Source organism: Diabrotica undecimpunctata, chromosome 2 (assembly GCF_040954645.1).
Source record: "Diabrotica undecimpunctata isolate CICGRU chromosome 2, icDiaUnde3, whole genome shotgun sequence".
Lineage (NCBI taxonomy): Eukaryota > Metazoa > Arthropoda > Insecta > Coleoptera > Chrysomelidae > Diabrotica > Diabrotica undecimpunctata.
This window is the reverse complement of record NC_092804.1, coordinates 94,986,412-95,013,237: the sequence shown is the minus strand read 5'-3', so window position 1 is coordinate 95,013,237 and position 26,826 is coordinate 94,986,412. Positions and strand designations below refer to the sequence as shown.

Genomic DNA, 26,826 nt, shown 5'->3' with positions numbered 1-26,826 from the left:
ATTTAGAAATTACTTGTTTCATATTTTCATTAATAGAGCAGTTTACTTTCGCACTTCTTATGTTGTATAGTAGGGTGGACCATTGACTGTCGAGTATCTAGCCATAATCCAAAACAGTCGCAAATTCGTAAAATATACTTTAATAATATGATGCCTATTAGCCTAAATTTTCTTATAAATTTGTTTTGAAGAAATCATGGGGAATCATTAGTCAGTAATATTCGAATTATTATTAAATATACTTTATACAATTTTAAAGGTACTTTATTTTAATGTTTTTACAGATTTAGAATTGCTCGATTTAATGAAGTAAGAAACGCAACTGAAACAGTGGAAATAATATGCAATTTACAAATTTTAATATTATAAAAACGCTATACAAAAAAATGAATTATAAAAGCTCAACGTTTTGCTTACAAACTAAAATTTTTAGCAGCAAATTTTTTTCATCAAACTTGCCCCCTTTAGCATTCCAAAGAGTCGAAACAAGTCAGCTAATGTTTTACACACAATTTCGGTGTTTAAAGATACACCCTGTATGGATTCTTCTGAAAAAAAAAAATATTGTTATTAATTAAATTGTATGCCTAAAGTATTTTTAAAAAATCTTAAGAAAGTTATAGATATTATAATAATAGATCTAAAATTATTTTGTGATGTATATAAAAATTTAAAAAAAGGAGAAAATTGTTTCAAATTCATATCACTGCTGTTGTTACTGAACTGTGAATGACAAATTATATTACTTTTAGCAGATATAGTAATTACTGGACAAAACTATATTCTGAAAATTAACTTTGGACCTCATCTGAGACAACTTTTAGCAGTTGTCTAGCAATACTTTTTTTTTAATTTTAAAATGACAAAAAGAAAATTATAATATTGTTCTGGAGCTATTTTCTTGTGCATTTTAATATTATTCACTATACCTATTTAAGTGGAATTATCCTTAATTTCAGTTTAAAATACGTTTATTTTGACGTTTCGATTTCTACTTCGGAAATCATCGTCAAAATACAAATATAAAAAATTATTTTGTTTTGTTACTTAATAATACAAAAAATTCGTCTAATAATTTAATTTTATCTGCTTCATTATGCATTATTCATGCTAATTAATAATCATAGGTGACAAATCAACTGGTATGATTTTTCTAACGGATGTTCTCAAACTAACACAAAATTTGTTTAATTTGTCTTTTGAGAACAATTTCTGAAGTGGAAATCGAAACATCAAAATAAACGTGTTTTAAAGTGAAATTGTTGTTAATTCCCTATAGTAAATATTAAGCCACACAAAAATAGTTTCAGAATAATATTGAGAGGAAATAGTGAAAAAATAGTTTGTTTTTGCAATTTAATTTATGTAAACCGACTGAAATATTATATTAACTGTAAGTGTAGTCACGGTAACATATATTGTAGAACGCATTAAAGGCAGTGTCGTTTGATCCCTTACAACCGATCGGAGGCATGTGGCGAAGCACACCAGCAGAAACATTTTAGTTCGTTAGTAGAGTGTAGTTAATACCTATTGTTTTCTGTAATATAATTATCTGTAATATAATTAATTGATAACAACCGGTGGGAACATAAACTGCTATGAGAAAAAACTTCAAAATTGGATAAAGAAAATGGACTTTAAATTTAAAATTATAATATTGTTCTGGAGCTATTTTCTTGTGCATTTTAATATTATTCACTATACCTATTTAAGTGGAATTATCCTTAATTTCAGTTTAAAATACGTTTATTTTGACGTTTCGATTTCTACTTCGGAAATCATCGTCAAAATACAAATATAAAAAATTATTTTGTTTTGTTACTTAATAATACAAAAAATTCGTCTAATAATTTAATTTTATCTGCTTCATTATGCATTATTCATGCTAATTAATAATCATAGGTGACAAATCAACTGGTATGATTTTTCTAACGGATGTTCTCAAACTAACACAAAATTTGTTTAATTTGTCTTTTGAGAACAATTTCTGAAGTGGAAATCGAAACATCAAAATAAACGTGTTTTAAAGTGAAATTGTTGTTAATTCCCTATAGTAAATATTAAGCCACACAAAAATAGTTTCAGAATAATATTGAGAGGAAATAGTGAAAAAATAGTTTGTTTTTGCAATTTAATTTATGTAAACCGACTGAAATATTATATTAACTGTAAGTGTAGTCACGGTAACATATATTGTAGAACGCATTAAAGGCAGTGTCGTTTGATCCCTTACAACCGATCGGAGGCATGTGGCGAAGCACACCAGCAGAAACATTTTAGTTCGTTAGTAGAGTGTAGTTAATACCTATTGTTTTCTGTAATATAATTATCTGTAATATAATTAATTGATAACAACCGGTGGGAACATAAACTGCTATGAGAAAAAACTTCAAAATTGGATAAAGAAAATGGACTTTAAATTTAAAACAATAAATAAACGTGAAGCAGTTTTGGAAAGCCAAGGAGTAGTCAACAGATGTAATATATACATAGAGCAAATTACTAAATATAGCCAAGAAAGTAGGTGAATTTACTATTTAGACGAAACTTGGTGTGATACCCACAATACAGTTAAGAAAAGGTGGACAGGTGGTTCAAACATGTGGATATCAAAAATACCTGCAAATAAAGGATCGTGGTTAATTATTGTACATTGCGGAGGAAGTAAGGGATTGGTTTCGAATCCTTTAAACCCGAATTAATAAAAGTGGGAAGAAAATAGAAGATTTTAACATTGGCTACCAAACGTGAATGGAAGCTGATATTTTTGAAGGCTGATTTGAAAACTCAGTGATCACAAATTTGGAGTCAAATAGTGTATTAGTGCTCGACAACGCTTTTCATCAATCCTGACAGCTCACTAAGATACCAGATACATCTTCAAAGGATGCTGAACTGCAACGCTTTTTAATTTTGTATTTCGAAGATTTTTATAAAAAAAATAACTTATTGAAGTTCTACACACGAAGCAATTTAACAAATTATATGCCCCAGAGAGTATGACCGAAAAGTATGGGCACACTATATTGAGACCTCCCCTATATTTTTGCATGTTCGATCCTGTAGAGTTAATTAAAAATTTTGAACTGTATACTAGATTTAATTATGTTTTTATAAAGTTTTTTAGAATCAATAATTTTAATAATATCAAGAATAATAACAATAGTTATCAAAGCAACCATGCGGTAAGAGGAAGGGACCCTGTAAGTTGAAATGTAATGAAAAAATGGTGAAAATTAATTTTAGCACAAACGACATGTACTACTTTAACGGTACATACCTAAGTAAAAAAGAAATATTTTTAATTACATATTTGATAAATTATTGATAAATATACGAACATATAGTCCAGTCGTCAGAGAGTTGACCCCTAAAAATCATACAAACAAGCTGAATTTTGCCAAGAATATTAATTTTGTAACCCCAAATAGATGCAAAGAAGTTTACCAGTTTTGCCCCCGGGCTCCCCCCTAAAAACCCCCTCGTAGGGGAGTAAAAACACAAAAAAATCGATTTACCAATAATCTGTACGTCGTAGAAAAAAATGTTTTAAATAAAAAATTTAGCTAAGATAATTTTAAACAAAAATGTTTATTAACACTTTTTGTGTAGAATAAACCTTAGAAATAACGCTTGAAGCGACCATCGATTTTGAATTTCAGTTACGTGCGCGAAATCAATGTTCAATAAAATTTGTATCAGCTCGACGGTAAAAATTCGATATTTTTTGATATAATTTTCCTATTGACAAAAATTAAGATGCGTTTATAGGTAAAGAGTTTAGCTTTCGTATACAGTTTTTGTATTTTGCCGCGAATAAACTCAGTTTTTATAAACGTGTTAAATAAACGTGGCGCGATTATTGCCATTTTTTAAGATTCTCGTGAGATCAATAAAATTGATCACTTTCATTGACCAGTCGTAGTAAAATTTCCATTTTTAGAGATCAGTCTTTAAAACTTATGTCATGAAATTTCAATTTTGAGTTGTGGAAACAAATATGAGTCATTTGAAATATGAATAAAAAACGCAGAAGTTAATTTTTTTCATTTTAAACGATCGCACGTCACGAGAAATGCCTCCAAGAAGACGGTTTTGGGTGTAGTTTATAGCATAAGTTTGGTTCTTTTGAAAATGTCCTAGTTTTATTGAAAAAAAAAATGTTTTAAATATTTTAGATTGTTTGTTATGTGAAAGTTTAAATCCAGCGCTTTTTAACCATATTTCAAATGCGTCATATTTGTTGCCAAAACTCAAAACTAAAATTTTATGCTATAGGTTTTGAAAGTTGGGATCTAGTTATCGAAACTTCATAGTGGCCAGTAAATAAAAGGGGTATATTGTATTGATTTCATGAAAATAATAAAAAATGGCAAAAATCGCGCCACGTTTATTTATTTAACACCTTTATAAAATCTAAGTTTACTTACGGAAAAATACGAAAGCTAAACTCCTTACCTAGACAAAGCATCTTGAATTTTATCGTCAGGACACTTGCATTAAAAGATATCGAATTTTTACCGTTGAGCAAATTTTATTGAACATTGATTTCGCGCACGTAACTGACATTCAAAATCGACGGCCGCTTCAAGCGTTGTTTCTGAAAGAACGGTTTATTCTACACCAAAAGTAATAATATACATTTTTGTTTAAAATTATCTCAGCTAAATTTTTTTTGTGAAACATTTTTTTCTACGGGGTACGGATTCTTCATAAATCGATTTTTTTGCGTTTTTACTCCAATACGAGGGGGGTTTTAGGGGGAAGCCTGGAGGCAAAAGTGGTAAACTTTTTTACATCTTTTTTAGGGTCCAAAATTAATATTCTCGGCAAAATTTAGCTTGATCGTATAATTTTTAGAGGTTGAGTGACATTTTCGTCTCTGACGACTGAGTAATATTCTGTATATAAAATCCAGACTAAAACACTAATAATTTCAATGTTTTAATTTTATCTATTTTTTTTTTACTTACAATATTTTGTTTGACTATTTGTATGAACAGATATTAAACAAAAATATTTGATACGTGTTTATATTTACCTTCATACTGTAACTGCATAAGATGAATGGAACCTGGATTACTTTTACAAATTTGTCTTAATTCGCTTAGCAAGGCATCAAGTGGGGCACTAATTTGGATGTCACTCTGCAAATAAGAATTCCAGTTAAATCATGAATGTGTTGCTTGTATGAGTCCATTTCAAAAGGTAAAAGAAATAATAAATTAGACTTAATCACAATCAATTTAATTTAACTATTCAGACGACCGGTTTCGCTTTCTACAATATGCAAAGCATCTTCAGGTCTCGATACAAAGTTAAATAAGTGCTGAAATAATAAACCCATATTAGGGTGTTGTTTAATAAAGATAAACAAAGATAGATGATATAAATTATATAAATTACATTACATATAAATTACATTACATACAAATTACATTCATTGTCTCACAACTGTCACCTTCAAAAATAAAAATCTCAATAAATAACACACATTTCATAAATATATCTCTAGAATAAATATAAATAACTTTTAAATAACTTAATGGTATAGAACATTACTTTCATCAAACAAACAATTACATTACACCTATCTCTACTTCATTGGATAAAATCTGTCTCCTCAAGAACTTCCCCGTTTACTGTCAAATAATTACAATAGCAGACTTGAGTTCTCCAATCAACAATACAGGATAGTTTGAACCATGTTCTTTCAACCATCAATTAATAGTAAAAGTAATGTTTTATTTATTTGTTCATTCATTAATTTATTACAGTTTAATAGACTATTTTACCAATTTGTGGGTCTTACCTTGTCTGCTTAAACATTTTATTCATTTTGAAAAACCACAGACATGTAATATTGGCATAATTACTGTAATTTATATAATTTATATCTTCTATCTTTGTTTATCTTTATTAGACAACACCCTAATATGGGTTTATTATTTCAGCATTTATTTAACTTTGTATCGAGACCTGAAGATGCTTTGCATATTGTAGAAAGCGAAACCGGTCGTCTGGATAGTTAAATTAAATTGATTGTGAGTAAGTCTAATTTATTATTTCTTTTACCTTTTTTAATTACAGTTAAATCTATTAATACCTAAAAACCTTTCAATGCGTACAAAAATCATTTAAATAAAACAATTGTTATACTATATTACTCTAGAGGTGTATAAGCGATTTGAAAAAATCCTCAAAATATATTTCTGTCAATGAAATTTCAGTGAATACATATCTCGGATAAATTTGTACTTGTTAAAGAAGTGTTGAATGTTGTGTATGTGTATGCGTGCGTGTTATCAAAAATATCCGAGAGGATCACAAAATATCAAACGGTGGATGTCAAAAGATGAGAAAGAATGTAAATGTACAATTTGAAGAAATATGGATAGTATTATTAGAATACTGCAATTGAAATACTTAGAAAAGTCCCAGGAAAAAAGTTTTAGAATACAGGGTTGCCAAAAACGAAGCGAAAGTAGCAATAGCTAAAGCAGACGTGTAGACAAATTTAATACGACCAACTTGATTCCGCCAGGAAAAGTATATATATATATATATATATATATATATATATATATATATATATATATAGATCTCGCTATCATTTGAAACTCTTTTCACGTTGCAGTAATTTAGCATCACCAAGAAATGCTATCATTTTCTAATTATAAGTCGTGTATATTCGTTTAGTGTATCTTTTTAGTCTTGACACCGTTGTCAGTTTTTCAATACTTCGATTTTTTTTATATATTTAATTTTTTACACTTAACAGTCATTTTAACCTCTATACGTAAAATCGTTGTTTTTGGTATCCATACAGTATCGATAGATGTTGCCAAAAAATATCTATTTACCTATATTTATAAACACTATTTTTCACTCTTTTTCACCAAGTTATAATTGAGAATAGTTTGTGGTTTTAGTACTTGTGTATAATTTTTCTTTTCATTTGATTAAAGCAAGATACAACTATTATGTTTAAATGTTGTAAGGATTAAAACTGGTCTTTTGTCGACCTATTTTATCACTCGTAAAATCAATAATGGGGTTAAGTTTCATCGTGAGTAACTGGTTGCAACTTTTTTAATCGAGATTTGGGTTTTACATGTTTTTATAGTAAAACATCTGCACATGAATAATTCGTTTCTTGAACAATGATTTCAATTCATCGACCAATATTCTAAAATAAGGTGTTTTTACGTCGTCCGGAATATTATAAACTGGTTCTCTTTCACAAAGCATTGGAAATATGGTTTACAATCTATATTTAGAAAAATCTATTAGTGCATCTCTTGTTCGACCTAAACTAAATTAATACACAAAACAAATTAATCTATTTTTTTATAGAAATGCAGATTACTGTCAAATTTTTATTAGTCACTGGTCAGTGATAAATCGGACCTTTTATCACATTACAAACATAATTCTCAATTAGCAGTGCGGTACAAGATACATTTAGGTCGTATAATCTTAAAGCCGTAATAAGACCGTATGTTATAAATAAATATATTACTATAAAAATTATCTTGAAAGATGAAAAAAAATACAATACAAAAGTGCAATATTAAGTGTTATTTAAAAAATGGTAAGTCATTCACGGGCGTACAGTTAAAAACAAAGTTTTCAGTGTTCTATTGCTTGGTTATTATTATCTGGTATGCTGAAAATGTTGACATTTTTTCCTGGTCTGATCTTCCTCAACTAACGTCATCTTTCTTAATTGGTGGGTTGTCTTGTTCAGGTCTCTTTAAGTGCTTTTGTTGCTATCCATACTGAATGATCTTCTTTAGACAATGTACTAATGTAGTGTTTAAATGTGGCATTGCGTGCATCAAGTAGCGCTGATCTTAATTGTCTGATTAGTCGATTATATTTGTGTTCGTCATCTGAAACAACTATTTTATGTTATAAGAGATGAAATAGTCCGAAATTACCAAAACAGGTGAACAGGGCACTATAAAGGGGAAGTAGAATTAGCTATGAAACAGCTTCAATGGGGAAAAGAAGTAAGCTTAGACCAAATACCAATAGGAATTATTCAACTAAGAAAAAAATTAAATGGATATCAATATTCACTCCATTTACAGAAAAGGCGGTGACCCGCAAAAATTTTAAGAACTTCTTTAATAGCCTCCAGTCAACAATTTCCTAATCATGTTTAAAAAACGTACGGAATGCACTGTATATACTAACCCAAGTCGTCAACATACTTGTTGTTGCAGTTATGTATTACGATCATCTTAAAGGTTATGCACGACTCCCCTTGTATAGGTACACAGGTATGCACCCGTGCGGAAGAAAAAAGATTTGTCATACCGTTACATTATGTCACATTTTAACGTTGAATATTTTATGGTCCCCTTTGGGTTATAAAACGAATGATCGACTTTTTCTCGCACAGATCCCGCCTATGTAACTTAACAAAGCGAGTCTTTTGCTGGGTATTAAAGAACCGTCTATGGCCATCATATAATTTTACGCTAATATTTCACGTTCTACGACGCATTCCACGTTTGACACACTGTCTTGTTTAGTTTTCTGTCATTCTATTTGTTAAATCATATCTCATTCTCGTCACAGCGTCAAGGAGCAGTAAATGTGTGCAGTGAACGGGAGGCATAATGTCTAACAGTGAACGTTGGAGCTTTTTCGAGTTTATCATATCTTCTTCTTTGAGTGCCTCTCCTATCGGAGATTGGATATCATTAGGGCGATTCTAATTTTATTTACTGCTGTTTTGAATAATTCGTTAGTGGTACAGCCAAACCACTCTCTTAAATTTCTCATCCAGGACATTCTTCTACGGCCTGGATTTCTGCGTGCTTGGATTTTTCCTTGCATTATATTTTATAGGAATGTGTACTTTTGTCCTCTCATCAGGTGGCCAAAGTATTCAAGTTTTCTCTTTTTTATATTCAGTATAACTTCTGGATCGGTATTTGTTCTACGTATTATCTCTTCATTTGTAATTATATCCACCCAACTTATTTTTAGTATACGGCGGTAGCACCACATCTCAAAGCTTTCAAGATTTTTAACATTCTTCTGTTTAAGAGTCCATGCCTCAACACCGTAAAGAAAAGTACTGAATACATACTAAGTAGTTAACTAAAAGTGGACGTATGCAAAGACATGTATGACGTAATCGTATGGTATTCGCTAAATCCTGTCACGTAATATGCCACACATCTCTGTGCGTTAATTCGTTTTATTGCTGCCAGTTTAAGGTGTTATTAGATGCCGCCATGTTTAATTTCTCTCCACCATCGTATTATCTCCGTTAAATCCTATCATTTTAGGCTTCATATGTCATGATTAGACCTATAGGACCGGAGATACGCAACTAAGGCTCTTTTGACATAACATATATAGGAGCAAAGATATATACCTAAAGTCCTTTTGACGTGTTGATGTATTTGATTTCTACTATACGTTACGATTGGACTAATAGGATCGAACATACATAACTAAAGCCCTTTTGCTAGGCTTCTTCTTCGTCTAGTTCCATGACCGTTATCGATCGTTGGATATCATGGTGGCTACCATATTCGCTATTGTGACTTTATTGACAGCAGCTCTAAATAACGATGTAGTTGATTTTCTATACCATTGCCTTAGATTTTTCAGCCATGATGTTCTTTTTCTACCAGGACCACGATTACCTTGGATCTTTTCCTGAATGATAAGATGTAAAAGATTATATTTTTCAGGGTGTCTCATAATGTGACCGAAGTATTCCAGCTTGCGTTTCTTTATTATATTGATCAGTTGTGTTGTTTGGTTCAGCCGTCTAAGGACCTCCTCATTTCTAACTCTGTCGACCCAGCTTATTTTCAGTAGTCGTCTGTATACCCACATCTCAAAGGCTGTCAAGCGTTATCGTGACTGCAAAGTACGTTTCTCATTTTTACAAAGGCAGCTCGGGCTTGTTCTATTCGGCTTTTAATTTCTGCGGTTGGATCCCAGCTCTCATTGATATTACTGCCGAGATACACAAGTTCCTCTACTCTGTCCAGTGTGACATCTCCGACTTTTATTCCGTCATTCTGTATAATATTATGTTTGCTAACTATCATATATTTAGTTTTCTTAACGTTGAGTTTTAATCCATACTGATCACAAGTCTGTTTTATTTTGTTCATTAGATTTTGAAGGTCTTCTCCGCAATTAGCAAGCACTAAGGTATCGTCGGCATATCTAATATTGTTGACGGTTACTCCATTCACAATAATACCTTCGGTTGTCTCCATTAAGGCTTCCTTAAATATTTCCTCCGAATATAAGTTAAAAAGTAAAGGCGACAATATACAGCCTTGTCTCACTCTTCTTTTTATATTTATTTCATCCGACAGTTCTTGTTCAACCTTTATTCTTGCCACTTGTCCAATCCCGCTGTTTCCAATATTTCTAGCATTTTGTTATGTCGGACTTTGTCAAAAGCCTTTTGCTAGGCTACTCTATTTAATTTTTATATCTCATTGTATTCTATTAGTTAAATTCTATCATTTGAGGTACGAAACGTCACGATTGGACTAATAGGACCGTAGATACATAACTAAGGCCCTTTTGACAAGCTGATGTATTTTATTTTTCTATCTTATTGTATTCGATTGGTTAAATCCTGTCATTTGCGGTACTGTACGTTACGATTGGGCCACTAAAAACGAAGATACGTAACTAAAGCCCTTTTGACGTGATGCTGTATTTAATTTCTATGTCATTGTATTATATTGGTTAAGTGCTATCATTTGAGGTATCGTACGTCACGATTGGACTAATAGGACCGAAGATACATAACTAAGGCCATTTTGACATGCTACTCCATTTAATTTTTATAACTATATTTTGATAGGAAATTGTTGACTGGAGGCTATTAAAGAAGTTCTTAAAATTTTTGCGGGTCACCGCCTTTTCTGTAAATGGAGTGAATATTATTATCCTTTTAAGTTTTTTCCTCAGTTGAATAATTCCTGCTGGTATTTGGTCTAAGCTTACTTCTTTTCCCCATTCAAGCTGTTTCATAGCTAATTCTACTTCCTCTTTATAGTGCCCTGTTCACCTGTTTTGGTAATTTCGGACTATTTCATCTCTTATAACATAAAACAGTTGTTTCAGATATCTTTATCGCGTTTCCATTTTTTATGGATAAATATGCTGCCGTTTTTATCTTCTACTATTTCATGTGCTACATGATTAACAATTCCAAATCAAGAAAACACAAATAACACTCCCAATTTTATAATACAACTAATAGTCGAAAAATGAAGAGCAAGAGGTAGATGGCCAAGAAGCCGAAATCTTAAGATCAGACCAGGAAAAAATGTCAACATTTTCAGACTACCAGATAATAATAATCAAGCAATAGAACACTGAAAACTTTTGTTTTTAACTATACGCCCGTGAATGACTTACCATTTTTTAAATAACACTTAATATTGCACTTTTTTATTGCATTTTTTTCATCTTTCAAGATAATTCTTATAGGGATATATTTATTTATAACATACGGTCTTATGGTCATATTACGGCTTTAAGATTATACGACCTAAATGTATCTTGTACCGCACTGCTAATTGAGAATAATGTTTGTAATGCGATAAGAGGTCCGGATATACGAGACACCAGTGACTCATGCCGCACTGATAAAAATCCGATAGGAATCTGCATTTCTATAAAAAAAACTAGATTAATTTGTTTTGTGTGTTAATTTAGTTTAGGTCGAACAAGAGTTGCAGTAAAAGATTTTTCTAAATATAGAAGAGAACACGTTTATAATATTCCGGACGACGTAAAAACACCTTATTTTAGAATATTGGTCGATGAATTGAAATCATTGTTCAAGAAACGAATTATTCATGTGCAGATGTTTTACTATAAAAACATGTAAAACCAAAATCTCGATTAAAAAAGTTGCAACCAGTTACTCACGATGAAACTTAACCCTATTATTGATTTTACAAGTGATAAAATGGGTCGACAAAAGACCAGTTTTAATCCTTACAACATTTAAACATAATAGTTGTATCTCGGTTTAATCAAATGAAAAGAAAAATTATTCACAAGTACTATAACCACAAACTATTCTCGATTATAACTTGGTGAAAAAGAGTGTTAATTTTAGTGATCAAGTGGCTTCTTACCAAAGCCCAATACGCAAAATTCTGAAGTGGTACCGGAAAGTGGCAGTGGAATTAATATTTAATACCGCAGTAGTCAATGCTTAGTTGCTAAATAATAGAAAACGTAAAAAAAGCGACAACCTATCCTTGAGTTCAGACTGGAGTTCGCGAAGGCATTTGCAAATAAAGAAATGTTGTAACCCTCACGACCAGTTACACACAAAAATACCATCTCAGGCAAAGCGATGTAGATAATACAAAGAGAAGAAAGTGTACAAGATGTTAGAAAATTTTAAGAAGAAGCATGACTAGTAGAAAGGCCGATAGAAAAGTTAAAACATACTCTGAAGAATGTGATGGCAAAACTTCAATATGTCTAGTGTGCTTCAATGAAGCACATTAAAAAACAATTTTACTTATACAGGAACTATTATTGAGTAAAAACGTATTGTGCCTCAAGTGGCCTTATAGTATTGGAAGTCGTAAGTTGATAGTTTCTAGTAGAACGTTTTTATTGTTAATTACCTCCGTAAAAGTGAGTTTTAGTATTTATAAAAAAATGGATGTAAATAATATGCCTTCGACATCTAAAAAAGCTAGATGTGAACATAAACATAGATTGACCACTGCTGGATTACAATCATTGTTAGAAGCATCTAGCGAGGACGATGTAGATTAAATGAATGGTGGAAGTGACTCTGATTGACTCTGATGAAATATTTACATAAAGTCGTTCAGAAAAATCGAGAACTGCGTTTTGGAAAGAGATAACACACACAGAAGTTAAGACTTTTCTCGGGCTTATGTTCCATATGGGGACAATTAAGATGAACCGTCTGAATGACTACTGGAAAAGTATGGGTAACTTCTATAATAGTGTTGACTTGACTAGACAATTGCTCATAGCCCATATTAAGAAATAACCAAATAGACAATCCTCACTTGTCAAAAAAACTAAAAAAACGTAAAGTGGTCAGTATTTACAGTCTTGAAGGAATATGCGTGACCAAGTGCAGAGATAAAAGAGACATTATACATGATATATTCAGAATTTGGTTATCAGTTGGTTAGAACTAGGTCATGAAGAGGATTGGTGTCTGAGAAACCTAAGTTAATTGCTCAATATAATAAATATAAATGTGGTATAGACTTAAGTGAACAAATGCTGAGCTACTATTCATGCGAACATAAGAGTCTAAGGTGGTAAAAAAAGTTAAAGGTGCATATTTTTCAGCTCATCTTGCTGAATGCATATTACCTATATAACAGTAAATATCAAAAGAAGATGTCCTCTTGCGTTTTCAATTTTTCGCCATTGAGAGTCTTTAAGGACCAAATCCCAAGCATCTACCTATTAAAAAACCGGTAGTTAACCATTTACCTTAAAATTTTTCAAAAACTGTCTTACAAAAAACTAGTTGCTGCAAATTATTTTCAGTTATTCATTCTAATGTAAAAAGTGTAAGTTTTTATTATTTTTTTTTATTCTTCTATACGAATTTATAACTTTGGAAACAATATTACAAATGTTATAATTATAAATAAAAAATTATACGTTTAAATAGTTATTTATTATTTTAATAGAAAAATGTAATAAACTTTACCACAATTCTCTATAAAAAAGTACCTACTAAATTTAATATCCACCTAAACGAAAATATACCTATTCAGTTCAAGAATTCAGCCAGCTAACCGGTCAGTTCTATTTCGTTCTTTGAACTCAACCCAAACCGATCGATATTATGTACCTACGGTGTTTATAAATACAGGTAAATATATTTATTTTGGCAACATCTATCGATACTGTATTGATACCAAAAACAACGATTTTACGTATACAGGTTAAAATGACTGTTAAGTGTAAAAAATTAAATATATAAAAAAATCGAAGTATTGAAAAACCGACAACGGCGTCAAAACTAAAAAGATACGATCTAGATTTTGGCTGCAGACATTCCGAAGAACATGTTGCAAGCGAAGAATATGTCGACCGCCTGAAGTTAAGAATGGACAACATTCGTCTACTTGCCCGACAACACATCCAGTTAGTCATTGACAGAATGAAAGATCAATATGATTCTCGATGCAAGAATGAAAGCTATGAATTAGGCGATCTTGTTTGGCTTTATAATCCACAACGTCGTCGAGGCTTGTCTCCTAAATTGCAAAGACATTGGGAAGGTCCGAATGAAATTAAAAAGAGAATAAATAACGTAATATACCGAATTAAGAAGTTGCCTAAAGGTAAACCAAAAGTAGTTCACATAAATCGTCGTGCGCCTTATGTTGGCTCAAATGAAACAGAAGAAGAACGAACCTTCAACATGAGACCAAAGATGACCGGCGACCAAGCTTGAATGAATTTATGTCAAATTACGCAGAGAGAAATAGTGCTAGATTCTGCGTGACTACAGAAGTTCAGTAGGATCTTTTTAGTGTTCTGCATAACGTCTCTCTAGCCCACTGTGTTGCCCACGATCTCGAGATGACTAAAGGAATCTCATCCGTATTTTATAAGAAGTTCGGTCGTTTAGACGAGATAAAAAATCATCAGCCTAAAATTGGAAGAGTACTGAGATTAGAAGATGGTCCTCGATCTTTGCTGTATATAGTGAGCAGGAAGTCGTATACAGACAGGATAAGCTACGAGGATATATAGCGTGCTCTAACTAATTTGAAGAAAATCGTGTGCAATTATGACATCAAGAATTTGGCCTTACCCAAGATAGGACATGCACTAGAAAATCTGAAGGGTTCATGCAGAGTTGGAGAGTCCTCTAGATTCCGCCATCCTGGGCCTACATATAGAATTGCTGCTCGGAACGCTCAGATCTAAAAGGGGAGCAATGTACCGAACATTCCTATTTCGACGTAGCCCATATAATGGTTGCATCTCGAGACGACGATGATCTATGTTCAGGAACCTTCCGGATGTATCGACCGGAATGGAGATCTAAGCGCTAATGCAGGCGAATAGAGGTGGACTATCCAGAATATTCTAGTACGTAATAACTTGTATATATAAGTAGCGCTGATATTAGCTCAGTTTAGTTGATAAGATATTATCGTGCTGTAAACTTATAAATAAATATATTTATATAAATTAGAACCGCTCATTTTATTTAAAAACGCTACAAGATATATATATATATATATATATATATATATATATATATATATATATATATATGTTATATGCGTTGTACCGTTCGCGTCATAAAAAACTGGTACAACTCTTATTACCGAAAATCATGTTTTTCAAGTTGTGTAAGTTGATCTTGTCACATATGTCATTCTAATTTCTAGGGCACTGTTGCCAGTTCAACGAAAATATTATATGAAATCAGCTAAAAGAAGAGATGTGTGACAGACCGCCAGTTTTGAGTATTCTAAAAACTAAAACATCGAGCATTCTCGATCAGTCAGTCACATTAAATTTGTTTAAACATGCATCCTAAAAATTCTCATATTAATTTTGTATGATAATGTATGATAATGTATGATTATTATAATTTATGAAAATATTGCAATTCAAATATAGTGATAGCTAAAATCAATCTAGACATAACTTTAAATTATTATAATAAAACATTACAGTGAAGTATTGGATTGTAACTGTCACTTTATAATCTACGTAGGATAAAGTATAATGTTAGTTTTTGTTAATGTTATCGTTCATATAATAAATAATAAATTAATCTTGGTAGTTGGCCTGTGACTAAACTTATTGACACAAAATACAGTTCGTGTTCGGTAGGTAATTGAAGTAAAAAATTAGGTACAGTAGATGCATTCCAATGTTCCCTGTGCCAATAATCTAGGTTTAAAGATCCTTCAAATATTTTGGATATTAGCTGAATCCTATCTCTGGTTATTAAATTTATTAAATACGGTTTTTTGCTGTTAATGATAAAAATAATACCTATCTAATAATAACTTTATTTTTTTTTAATTAGATTTAGTGCAATTCCGTTATCTGTGATGGCAACAGCGAATTCATTCACGAACCACTGTATCCAGTCTGAACCCAGGTTTACATTGGGAAAAAAAAAGTGTACCAGTTTTATATGACGGGAAGTGTACCAACTAATGTTGCTGACCACGACGATTCCCAGGGTATCAGGTTTCTACTTCCAAGTACCAGAGCCGATAAGGATCCGTACACATGCAGAGTCAGCGGGACCCAAGGTTTTTACACGTTCCCACTGAGTCAGCAGTTTCTAATATTATAAAAGCACTCGTCGCTCTTTATTTTTGTTCATTTTTCTTTAGTCTTAAGTACAGTATAATCAAATTTGTAACACGTAACTTTGTTTATTGTATTTTGAAATAAATTTAATTTTTAAAAAGTCAAAAAGGTGTTTCGTGATATAAAAAGTGGCGCAAAAGTCAGTAGGATCTGGAACGTTGGCAGAACAAGGAAGAACTAACTGACAACGGTGGATTCCAATCCTTTAATCAGAAAAAGAACCAATAATCTCCAAAAAGCAGCGGCGTCCTAACTTTGCAGTAATCTACGGAAGGAACACCAAGTGAAGCCCCTGGTAGAACAGCTGACGAGAACAAGACGACTTGATGTTTTTGGAACTAATGTAAGTCTAATATTAAATCATCTCGTATATAATTTTTGTTTTATACCATACTGTTCGATATTCCAATATTAATTATTCTTTCAATTAATAAGTTTATGCCGAATTTGAATATTTTTGAAAGTTGCTTTAATAATTATATACTTGGCGATTATTCTGCAAATCGTCAATTTTTTATTTTCATTTTATTAAACGATTATTTTTGTCGATTATTCCGCTAATCAGACACTGTCTTAGAAAAATACTTTTCCGATATTTTGATTTATTATTTTGATATTTAAATTTTGATTTATTATTTGATATTTCTATTTGATTAATTATTTAGTTAAACAATCCATAATATTATATTTTTATTTTTCCTTTTTTTATTTTTCTATTTCGTTTATTGATTTATTGACCACCATGAATGATAACGGCAACACTCCTCGTCCCGCTTCTCGCAATGAGAACCAGCCTGAAATAGAACCTTATAAATTATCTGAAATATTTTCTATCGTACCCGAATTTGAAGGCGATCAGATATTTTTACACACATTTTTAAATGCTTGTGATTATGCCTATAAATATGTCTACGCTTGATCAAAAACAACTATTAGTAATTCACATAAAAAATAAATTACGCGGTAGAGCAGCACAACTTATAAGTTCAAGAAATCCATTATCGTATCTAGAAATCAAACAGCTTCTTACTTCTCATTTTGGGGACACTAGAGACCTATCTTCTTTGATACAAGATTTACAGAGAATCAAACAACTTCCGAATGAATCGGCTCTTACATTCCTCAATCGTTCCTCAGTCCAAGTCCTTAATGCAAAAATGCATGCCAACATACAAAAATCTAACCTCTCTGCTGTAGAGAAACAGGCCCAAATTGTTTTAATCGAATCACTGGCGCTTAATACATTATTGACCGGCCTTGATCCAAGGATCGCTCACATCATTCGTGCTAGTAATCCAAAGGACCTTCTTGAAGCTCAAGTCCGCATCAGACGAGAGTTACAGTTATGTAACGAATGTCGATCTCGACAAAATTCCCAAAATAACTCGCAGAATTCCAATAATTCCCATAATTTTAACGGTTCCCGAAATTTTAATAGCAATCAAAACTTCCATAACTCTCAAAACAATGGCTTTCAGAGACCAACTTTCAGTTCAAATAATAATTTCCAAAACAATAGACCCAATGACCAACAAAGACCTCAATTCACACACATTCAAAATAATTCATAAGTACGCGCTTCTGTAATCCATAAGAATCCTAATTTTTCAAACGATAGGCACAGAGCTCATTTCGTTAACTATGAACCTGACTATATTAATGACTATACTTCAGCTCCAGATGAAAGCTATTAATACGAAGATTTCTCTGATAATAATTATTCACCTCCTGATTATTACCATTCATTCGATCAATCACTCGATTTAATTGGTAGCCAAGACTATCAGGATTTTCTCACAGTCCCGAACCAGAAGCACCCACCAGACAATACCAGTTCAATGAACGAATCTTTGTCTCAAATACAGAATCAGATTCAAACTCTGAATTTGGACGACATGAACCCATCTCTGAACTTTCCAGAACAGAATTTTCTCTGAGCCCTCTTCTTGCTGTGAACTCTAAAAACCTGTACTATATAAAAGACGCATGGAATACATTCAAATTACTTATAGATACCGGTACTTGTATCTCTATCTTTAAAGAAAATACTGCGAAAAATTTCAAATCACGTTTTCCCGAAAAAATTACAATACAAGGTATTACAGACCAAAAGATTTTTGTCACTGAATCAACTTTAGTCCCGTTTCAAGTAGGAATCCCCCATAAGGTGTTTATCCATAATTTAAATATTGATTTCGATGGAATCTTAGGCCTCGATTTTTAAGAATATCACGAATGTACAATAGACACCAAAAACAAACAACTTATCACAAACTTTAAAACATTACCTCTCTACAAAGTAGAAACTAATTCGCTTAACAACGAACCCCCTAACCAAATTAAAATAGATTCCAGATCCGAGCAAATATTTAAGTTAACATGTCATCTGTCGAATACAGATGCAATTTTGCACAAAAAAGAAAAAGATAAAGTCCATATCCCCAACGCATTAGTACACGTAAATGAAAAAGGAAAATTTCTAACATCCGTAGTAAATGCAAACGCAGTTCCCAAAATTATCGATTTTTTCGATATCGTAATTGAACCTTATTCAAACTACCCTATCATAAATTTCCAATCAAACGATAACTTGGTAAATTATTGTTCTGATAAAATTGACCGTACCAACAAAATCAAATCTCGACTTCGAACAGAACATCTTAACGAGGAAGAACAAGAACTTATCTTATCTTATCTTATCTTTGCTTAAATTATGAAGACATATTTTACTTAGAGGGAGACAACCTCACTTTTACCAGTGAGATTAAACATCAAATTGAGACTAATAACGCCAAACCCATTTTCACCAAATCATACAGATATCCTCAGGTCCACAAAGAGGAAGTAAAATCTCAAGTAAATAAGATGGTCAACGAAGGTATCATCCGACCCTCTACTTCTCCTTGGTCATCTCCTGTTTGGGTTGTTCCCAAAAAAATGGACTCTTCTGGAGAACAAAAATGGCGATTAGTAATAGACTACCGCAAGCTTAATGAATGCACCATTGACGATAAATACCCTCTTCCTAATATCTCCGATCTCTTAGACGAGCTTGGAAAGTGTCAATATTTCACAATTCTCGATCTTGCCTCCGGGTTTCATCAGATCGAAATCGACCCCAAAGACATTCCTAAAACAGCCTTCTCCGTCGAAAACGGACACTATGAATTTACTCGCATGCCTTTTGGACTTAAAAATGCACCGTCCATATTCCAGCGTGTCATGGACAATATTCTCTTAGGTATTTTGAACGAACAATGTCTTGTCTACATGTACTACATTATAGTATACTCTCCTACCATTCACGAGCACTTAATATTGTTCTGAAGAAAATATATTAAAAATAGAGAATTTGATAGATCTCAAATATGTAAACACGCATGGGATAATGAACATAGGGTTCAATGGAATGGTTCAAATATAGTCCTAAAAGAAACGGATGGTAAAAAGAGAAAAATCAAACAAGCGGCTCTAATTATGCTAAATGAGACCAATTGTGTCGCGAATTCCTCGGCAGAATGTAGTAGGATCTGGTTACCCATATTGAAAGAGGAAGTTTTAATTAAAAGGAAAATACCAGTATTGGTAAGTCAGTAACATATAGAGAATACATCATTTATGTTTTTTAAATAACAAACATATAAAATCGGAATTTGGTGTTTATTGAAGGTAAACTTCAATAATGAAACTAATAAACACGATCAAATACTTACCATGTCGTGATAGTATTATGAGGTTTTTTTCCTGGTTTTTCCCTCATAATTTACTATGGAATCACTAACAGGAGAATTTTACTGTCATCATGGCATGTATTTGTCTTTTTAAAGACGAATTACATGTTATGATCTTTTCTGACGGATATTCTCAAGTTAAAGTTGATTTCATGTAATCGAATGAACTATCTTATAAGTAAAGTCGTCCCAGGAACGCAACTCAACAATATTGACAATATCATTTTAAAGTCGTCTACTTTAAAATGTATAATGTATGTCTGAATTGTCAATATAGATGAGTCAGATAAAATTAAATTGTTAGAAGAATTTTTCACTAAGTAATAAAAAACAAAATTTGTTTAATTTATTAATGTTTGTATTTTGAGAACGATTTCCGAAGTGGAAATTGAAACGTCAATAAACGTATTTTAACCTTTAATTGTGGCTTATTCCTATTTAAATAGTAATTAATTCACGAGCACATTTAAAAAGAGATGGCGTATCTCGGACATCTCATTACCCAAGATGGCGTCAAGCCTAACCCTTCAAAAGTCGATTGTATCCAACGATTTCCTGAACCGAAAACACCGAAAGACATTTCTAGCCGATTTCTTGCTAGACTAGGTGTAGCCGGTTACTATCGTCGTTTTATTCCCAATTTTGCCAAACTCTCTAAACCTCTCACTAGACTACTCCAAAAAGACGTTGCTTTTAATTTTGATCCAGATTGCAGGCCAGCTTTTGAAGATTTGAAAAATGCTTTAATTTCTGACCCGATTCTGACCTATCCAAACTTTGAGGAAGTGCATTCGCCATCGGCGCTATATTATCCCAAGGCCCCACTGGAAAGGATCTACCTATAGCATATGCTTCACGTACCTTGTGTAATGCTGAAACACGATATTCGACCATTGAGCGAGAGATCCTTGCCATCGTATAGGCTGTAAAACATTTCCGACCCTATCTGTTCGGAAGAAAATTCACCCTAGTAACTGACCACCGTCCACTTACCTGGTTATTTTCTATAAAAGACCCTATAAGCAGACTAGCTAGATGGCGTCTCAAGCTTGAGGAATACAATTATAAAATCATTCATAAACCGGGAAAAACCAACAAAAATGCAGACGCCCTTTCTCGAATTAAAATCAATCATTTTAAAGAATGTGCGAATTTTCATAATAAAATATCAGTATTAGCTTCGAATGATACGGAATCTGACGAAGAGCTAAATGAAATCAATGAAGAAGAAATCACTGAACATTTTAATAGATTTGTCGAACTGTATAAAACTAAATCACTCATTGATTACTCTAAAATTGAAATATCTAACGAAAACGACATAGATTTTAACTTGTCAAAGATTAACATATTGGGCAGTAAAACTGTCAAAAATCGGAAATATTTTATCATTCCCCTTCCTTTTGATCCCGAAACGGTAGTACAACACCTATTCTATATTGTTTATGTCGCACAAAATGAATTTAACCTATCGCAAATCTATTATACAAATCTATTTTACGTCGAAAATCAACTAGAATTACCAATTCTAGAAATATTTTCATTTATCTTTGCCGATAAAGAAATAAAACTAAGAATTTGTCAAGATGTCATTAAAACTCCGGAACAGGATGAAATGCCCCAAATACTAAATGATTATCACCATGGTAAAAGCAATCTCCATCGGGGTATAAATGAGACTATACGAAGAATAAAAGAAAAGTATAATTGGCAAGGTATCACAAAGGATGTAGAAAATTTTATAAAAAACTGCGAAATCTGTCAAAAAGTAAAGATCTGTAGAAAAAACTTAAGTAACCCGTTAGTCATCACCAAAACTTGATTCGAAAGAATTAACATAGATCTTTTCGAATACCCTACCAGAAATTACGCCCTAACTATCACAGACGAGCTCACTAAGTTCACACAGGCGTATCCCCTTGAAGACAAAACAGCTAAATCAGTCGTCAATAATCTTATTGTCTTTTTCCAATACTATGGTACACCATTACGCATACACTGTGACTATGGTCGTGAATTCGACAATGCTTTAATGAAAAATCTTTGTGAATTGTACGACATAAAACTAACCTTCTCAAGTGTGGGCCATCCACAATCTAACGGTTCTATCGAAAGATTTCACGCAACCCTAAGCGAAATGATAAGAGCTAATCAAGCTGAAAATCCCGACGAACATCCGTTCAATGTTTTACCTTATGCAGTTATTTGCTACAATAACACAAAAAACAAAACTCACGGATTTACACCGTATGAACTCATTTTTGGACATACTTCTTTTAGACCACCCGAAATACTTTACAACGAGAAAATCCTTATATCAAAGTAAGTTAGAGACTTAAGTAATCGTATGCAATATTTCTATAAAGTGGCACGAGCCAAGACAGAAAGACAAAAAGAAAAGGCTAAAGAAAGATTCTATTAACACGTGTCACCAAACCCTCCAAAATATAAAAAAGGCGATAAGGTTTACGTCAAGGAATCGCAAATTAAAGACAAAGTCCAAAATAAGTTTAATGGTCCTTTCGAAATCCAAGAAATCCACATAAATTCTGCTACTTTATTAAATACCCAAACCAATAGAACAATGAAAGTGAATTTTGATAGACTAAAACCCTATCATGAGTAATTTTCTTTCAGATTCCTCGGACTGATTCCAGTCATCCACTCCCAGTATACGCTAACCCCAATCAACAACACCATTGGAATCTTTTTTCATGAAGAAACCAATCTCAAAATTTCAAACGACAAATGGACCCTCCTTGTATATAAAGACCTGCAACCAATCAGAGACGTTATCGACAAAAACGACAAAACGAAAATTTATTAGATACCGTTGAAGAAGATGTACCTCGAATGCTGGCGATCAAATCCGAAGTCCAAACTCACATAAGTGTTCTTAAACAAATCTCTAGTTCTGTTAATCTCAAATATACAGAAATAATGGCTGATACGAAACAATACACATTCCGAGAGAAACGTGGGCTTATTAACGGAATAGGTTCGATATGGAAATTAATTACCGGAAACTTATTCGGAGATTCGTCAGATGGAGAATATTTCAATGAATGTATAAATAAAATAACCCGCGATGAGTATCAAATCGAAAACCTATTAAAAAATCAAATATCGGTTACCACTTCTGTTATTGAGAACTTTAACACCACAATCCGAAAATTACAAATAGATGAGGAAACATTCAACAATAATATTAAAGAAATTCGAGAGTCAATAATGGATATCTCTGACCAATTAAAATTCTATCAATCTCAAATCGATATACTAAACTTTTGTGAATTACTAATGGAAAGCTATTCATTTATCGAAGATTGTTTAAATGATATAGTAAATGCCATAACCTTTGCTCGATTAAAAATAATACATAGCTCAATCATTACCCCGTTTGATTTAATTGAATCGCTTAGGCATATATCACAATCATTACAAAAAAATAATCTTCCATTATCAATCTATACTTCGAATCTAGCTCAATATCTAGATATTATCGAATTACAAGCCTATCAACTAGACACAAGAATTGTATTCGTCTTAAATATTCCTTTAACTGATGCAGAACAATATACTTTATATCGTCTCTATCCAATACCAATACTGGATAATCGAACAGGTCTTCGTTCAATATTAATAACAACACATAAATACATTGCGCGAAACGATGATTCATTATTATACCTTACAATAAATAGTCTTGAGTCATGCAAAACTTAACAAGCTGAATACCAATAAACATACAGTCTAAAAGTTGCTGCCACGCATCAACTTTCATCTAAAATGTGGAGCTGTTATATGTTATATGCATTATACCAACTAATGTTGCTGACCACGACGATTCCCAGGGTATCGGGTTTCTACTTCCAAGTACCAGAGCCGATAAGGATCCGTACACATGCAGAGTCAGCGAGACCCAAGGTTTTTACACGTTCCCACTGAGTCAGCAGTTTCTAATCTTATAAAAGCACTTGTCGCTCTTTATTTTTGTTCATTTTTCTTTAGTCTTAAGTACAGTATAATCAAATTTGTAACACGTAACTTTGTTTTTTGTATTTTGAAATAAATTTAATTTTTAAAAAGTCAAAAACGTGTTTCGTGATATAATATATATATATATATATATATATATATATATATATATATATATATATATATATATACATATATATATACCTATACATATATATATATATATATATATATATATATATATATATATATTTGGAAAATATTCAATGGTTGAATAGCAGAGGTTTTATCGGTCAATAATTGGCAAATAAAAGTCGTCAACTATGTACTTTATTGATTTATTCAAATACGTTTCGCTTTTATTTTTAAAAGCATCATCAGTTCACTACAAATAAAAAAGATTTTAGAATATAAGTAAACAAACCAACAGGGTTCATACTTACAAAAACAATTTGTAGGGTTTTTTTTATAGATGTTATAAAAACTCTACGATAACTTAACATTAAAGATTACAAACTAAACAAGAGAAACGAAACAAAAAATACAAGTAAAACTTTAAGAACATTAGTTCATTTAATTTTAACCGATGGCTTCATTTGAACGTTGGTTTAAGCTCTTTCGAGGGTCAAACCACACTAATCTTTTCGATTGTTTTGGATCAGCTCGTCATAATTTTCACATGTGGCTTGTTGTCGTCCATGTGTTTCTTTGGAATGCATGGTGCAGATTACGATTCTTAAGGGAATTATCAAGCGGAACAGGGACGGACCTTTTTTTTTTAAAGGATTTATTTATTCCTTTTTCTTTAAAAAAACAAACAAACAAAAAAAAAGAAGAAATTTGGAAAGAAAAATGGGATTGAAGCTTCTGTCTTGTAAGGGGTTTTTTTATTTATTTTGTATGATGAGGGAGTGATATATCTGACTCAAGTTGTCGATGTCGGGGAGGACATCGACAACTCGGAGGAGGACATTCGGAGGACATTCTCTTATTTAGGGAGGATGGATGTTTAAGAATTTGACACATTTCAAGGATGGATCGCTTATGATGATTTTGTTGTTTGCACAGTATTTTGGTATTCGTGAAGTCGATACTGTGTTTGGTTGAAATGGCATGCTGTGCAAGGGCACAAGATGGTTTAGAAATCCTAATGTCGCTTTTGTGGGACGTTAGTCGACCTTGAAGGGAGCGGCTGGTCTGGCCAATGTAGCAGGAGTTGCACTCGTCAGAGTTGAACGTTGCAACGTTCAAATGAAGCCATCGGTTAAAATTAAATGAACTAATGTTCTTAAAGTTTTACTTGTATTTTTTGTTTCGTTTCTCTTGTTTAGTTTGTAATCTTTAATGTTAAGTTATCGTAGAGTTTTTATAACATCTATAAAAAAAACCCTACAAATTGTTTTTGTAAGTATGAACCCTGTTGGTTTGTTTACTTATATTCTAAAATCTTTTTTATTTGTAGTGAACTGATGATGCTTTTAAAAATAAAAGCGAAACGTATTCGAATAAATCAATAAAGTAGTTGACGACTTTTATTTGCCAATTATTGACCGATAAAACCTCTGCTATTCAACCATTGAATATTTTCCAAATTTAATCAACGGTCGTATTTTTTACTATATATATATATATATATATATATATATATATATATATATATACATATATATATATATATATATATATATATATATATATATATATATATATATATATATATATATATATATATATAAATTGAAATTAATTCGCGACAAATTAATTTACAATATTAAGAAACAATAAACAAATAAAAAGAATAAATATTGATTGATAAACAAAACTAATAGTGATTAGACTTAATTGATCTTTTAGTCGAATTAAATTCAATTTTAGAACTTGATATTGATAGAGACTTGCAAAGTAGCGACTTGAAATGTTAGAAGTCTACATCAAGCTGGAAAAGTACATAATGCCGTTAAAGAAATGGAAAGGCTGAATATAGATATTTTAGGAATCAGTGATGTCCAATGGTCCGACTCAGGAAAGATAAAAGTAAACAATAAAACAATATATTATTGAGGAAGTCAAGACGGTTCACACATATATGGTGTCGGGATAATATTAAACAAAAACATTAATGAATCTGTAATAAATTTCACTCCACACTCCATTATAATTGTAACTCCATTGTAATTATACTCTTACAATTAAACCAGAACAAACCCAAAATAAACATCCTACAAGTTTATGCTCCAACTGTGGACAAACCAGAGAGCGATATTGAAAATTTTTACGAAGATCTAGACAACATTTTAAAATCCGTTAAAACGCAAGATGTAACAATTATAATGGGAGACTTTAACGCAAAGATTTGGGAAGAAAAAGTAGAAGAATGTACAGGAGGATATGGTCTGGGAAACAGAAAGGGGTGACAGGCTTATCGAATTTTGCCAAAACAATAATTTTGTTATAGCTAATACATTATTCAAAATGCCAAGAAGACTATATACCTGGAAGTCACCAGCAGATCAAGAAGAGAGAATTGTAAGAAACCAAATAGACTATGTATTAGTTAGACAAAGATACAGGAACGCAATTATATCCGCAAAAACCTATCCAAGTGCCGACATAGCATATGATCACAAACCAGTAGTGATCAAAATTAGGCTCAAAATGAAAATAATAAAACGAAGAACAATAAATGCAAAAATCTATACAAGTAAATAAAGGAACTCACACATAAGGCAACGCCTGG

General features: G+C 31.9%; 1 protein-coding gene across 4 annotated transcripts in view; it reads right to left on the bottom strand.

Moving 5' to 3' along the window:
- Positions 1-242: 242 nt before the first annotated feature.
- The window catches only part of Cdk12 (Cyclin-dependent kinase 12), a 446,209-nt gene continuing 419,625 nt past the window's right edge, over positions 243-26,826 (bottom strand). For 3 of the 4 annotated variants that reach the window (XM_072523219.1, XM_072523220.1, XM_072523222.1), the window contains exons 17-18: positions 5,045-5,150; positions 243-548 (exon numbers count right to left, since the gene is read on the bottom strand). In XM_072523219.1, coding sequence (XP_072379320.1) covers positions 430-548; positions 5,045-5,150 — 225 coding nt within the window. In that variant the 3' untranslated portion in view covers positions 243-429. The remainder of the gene's footprint in view (positions 549-5,044; positions 5,151-26,826) is intronic. The other variant, XM_072523221.1, reaches the window with a different exon arrangement.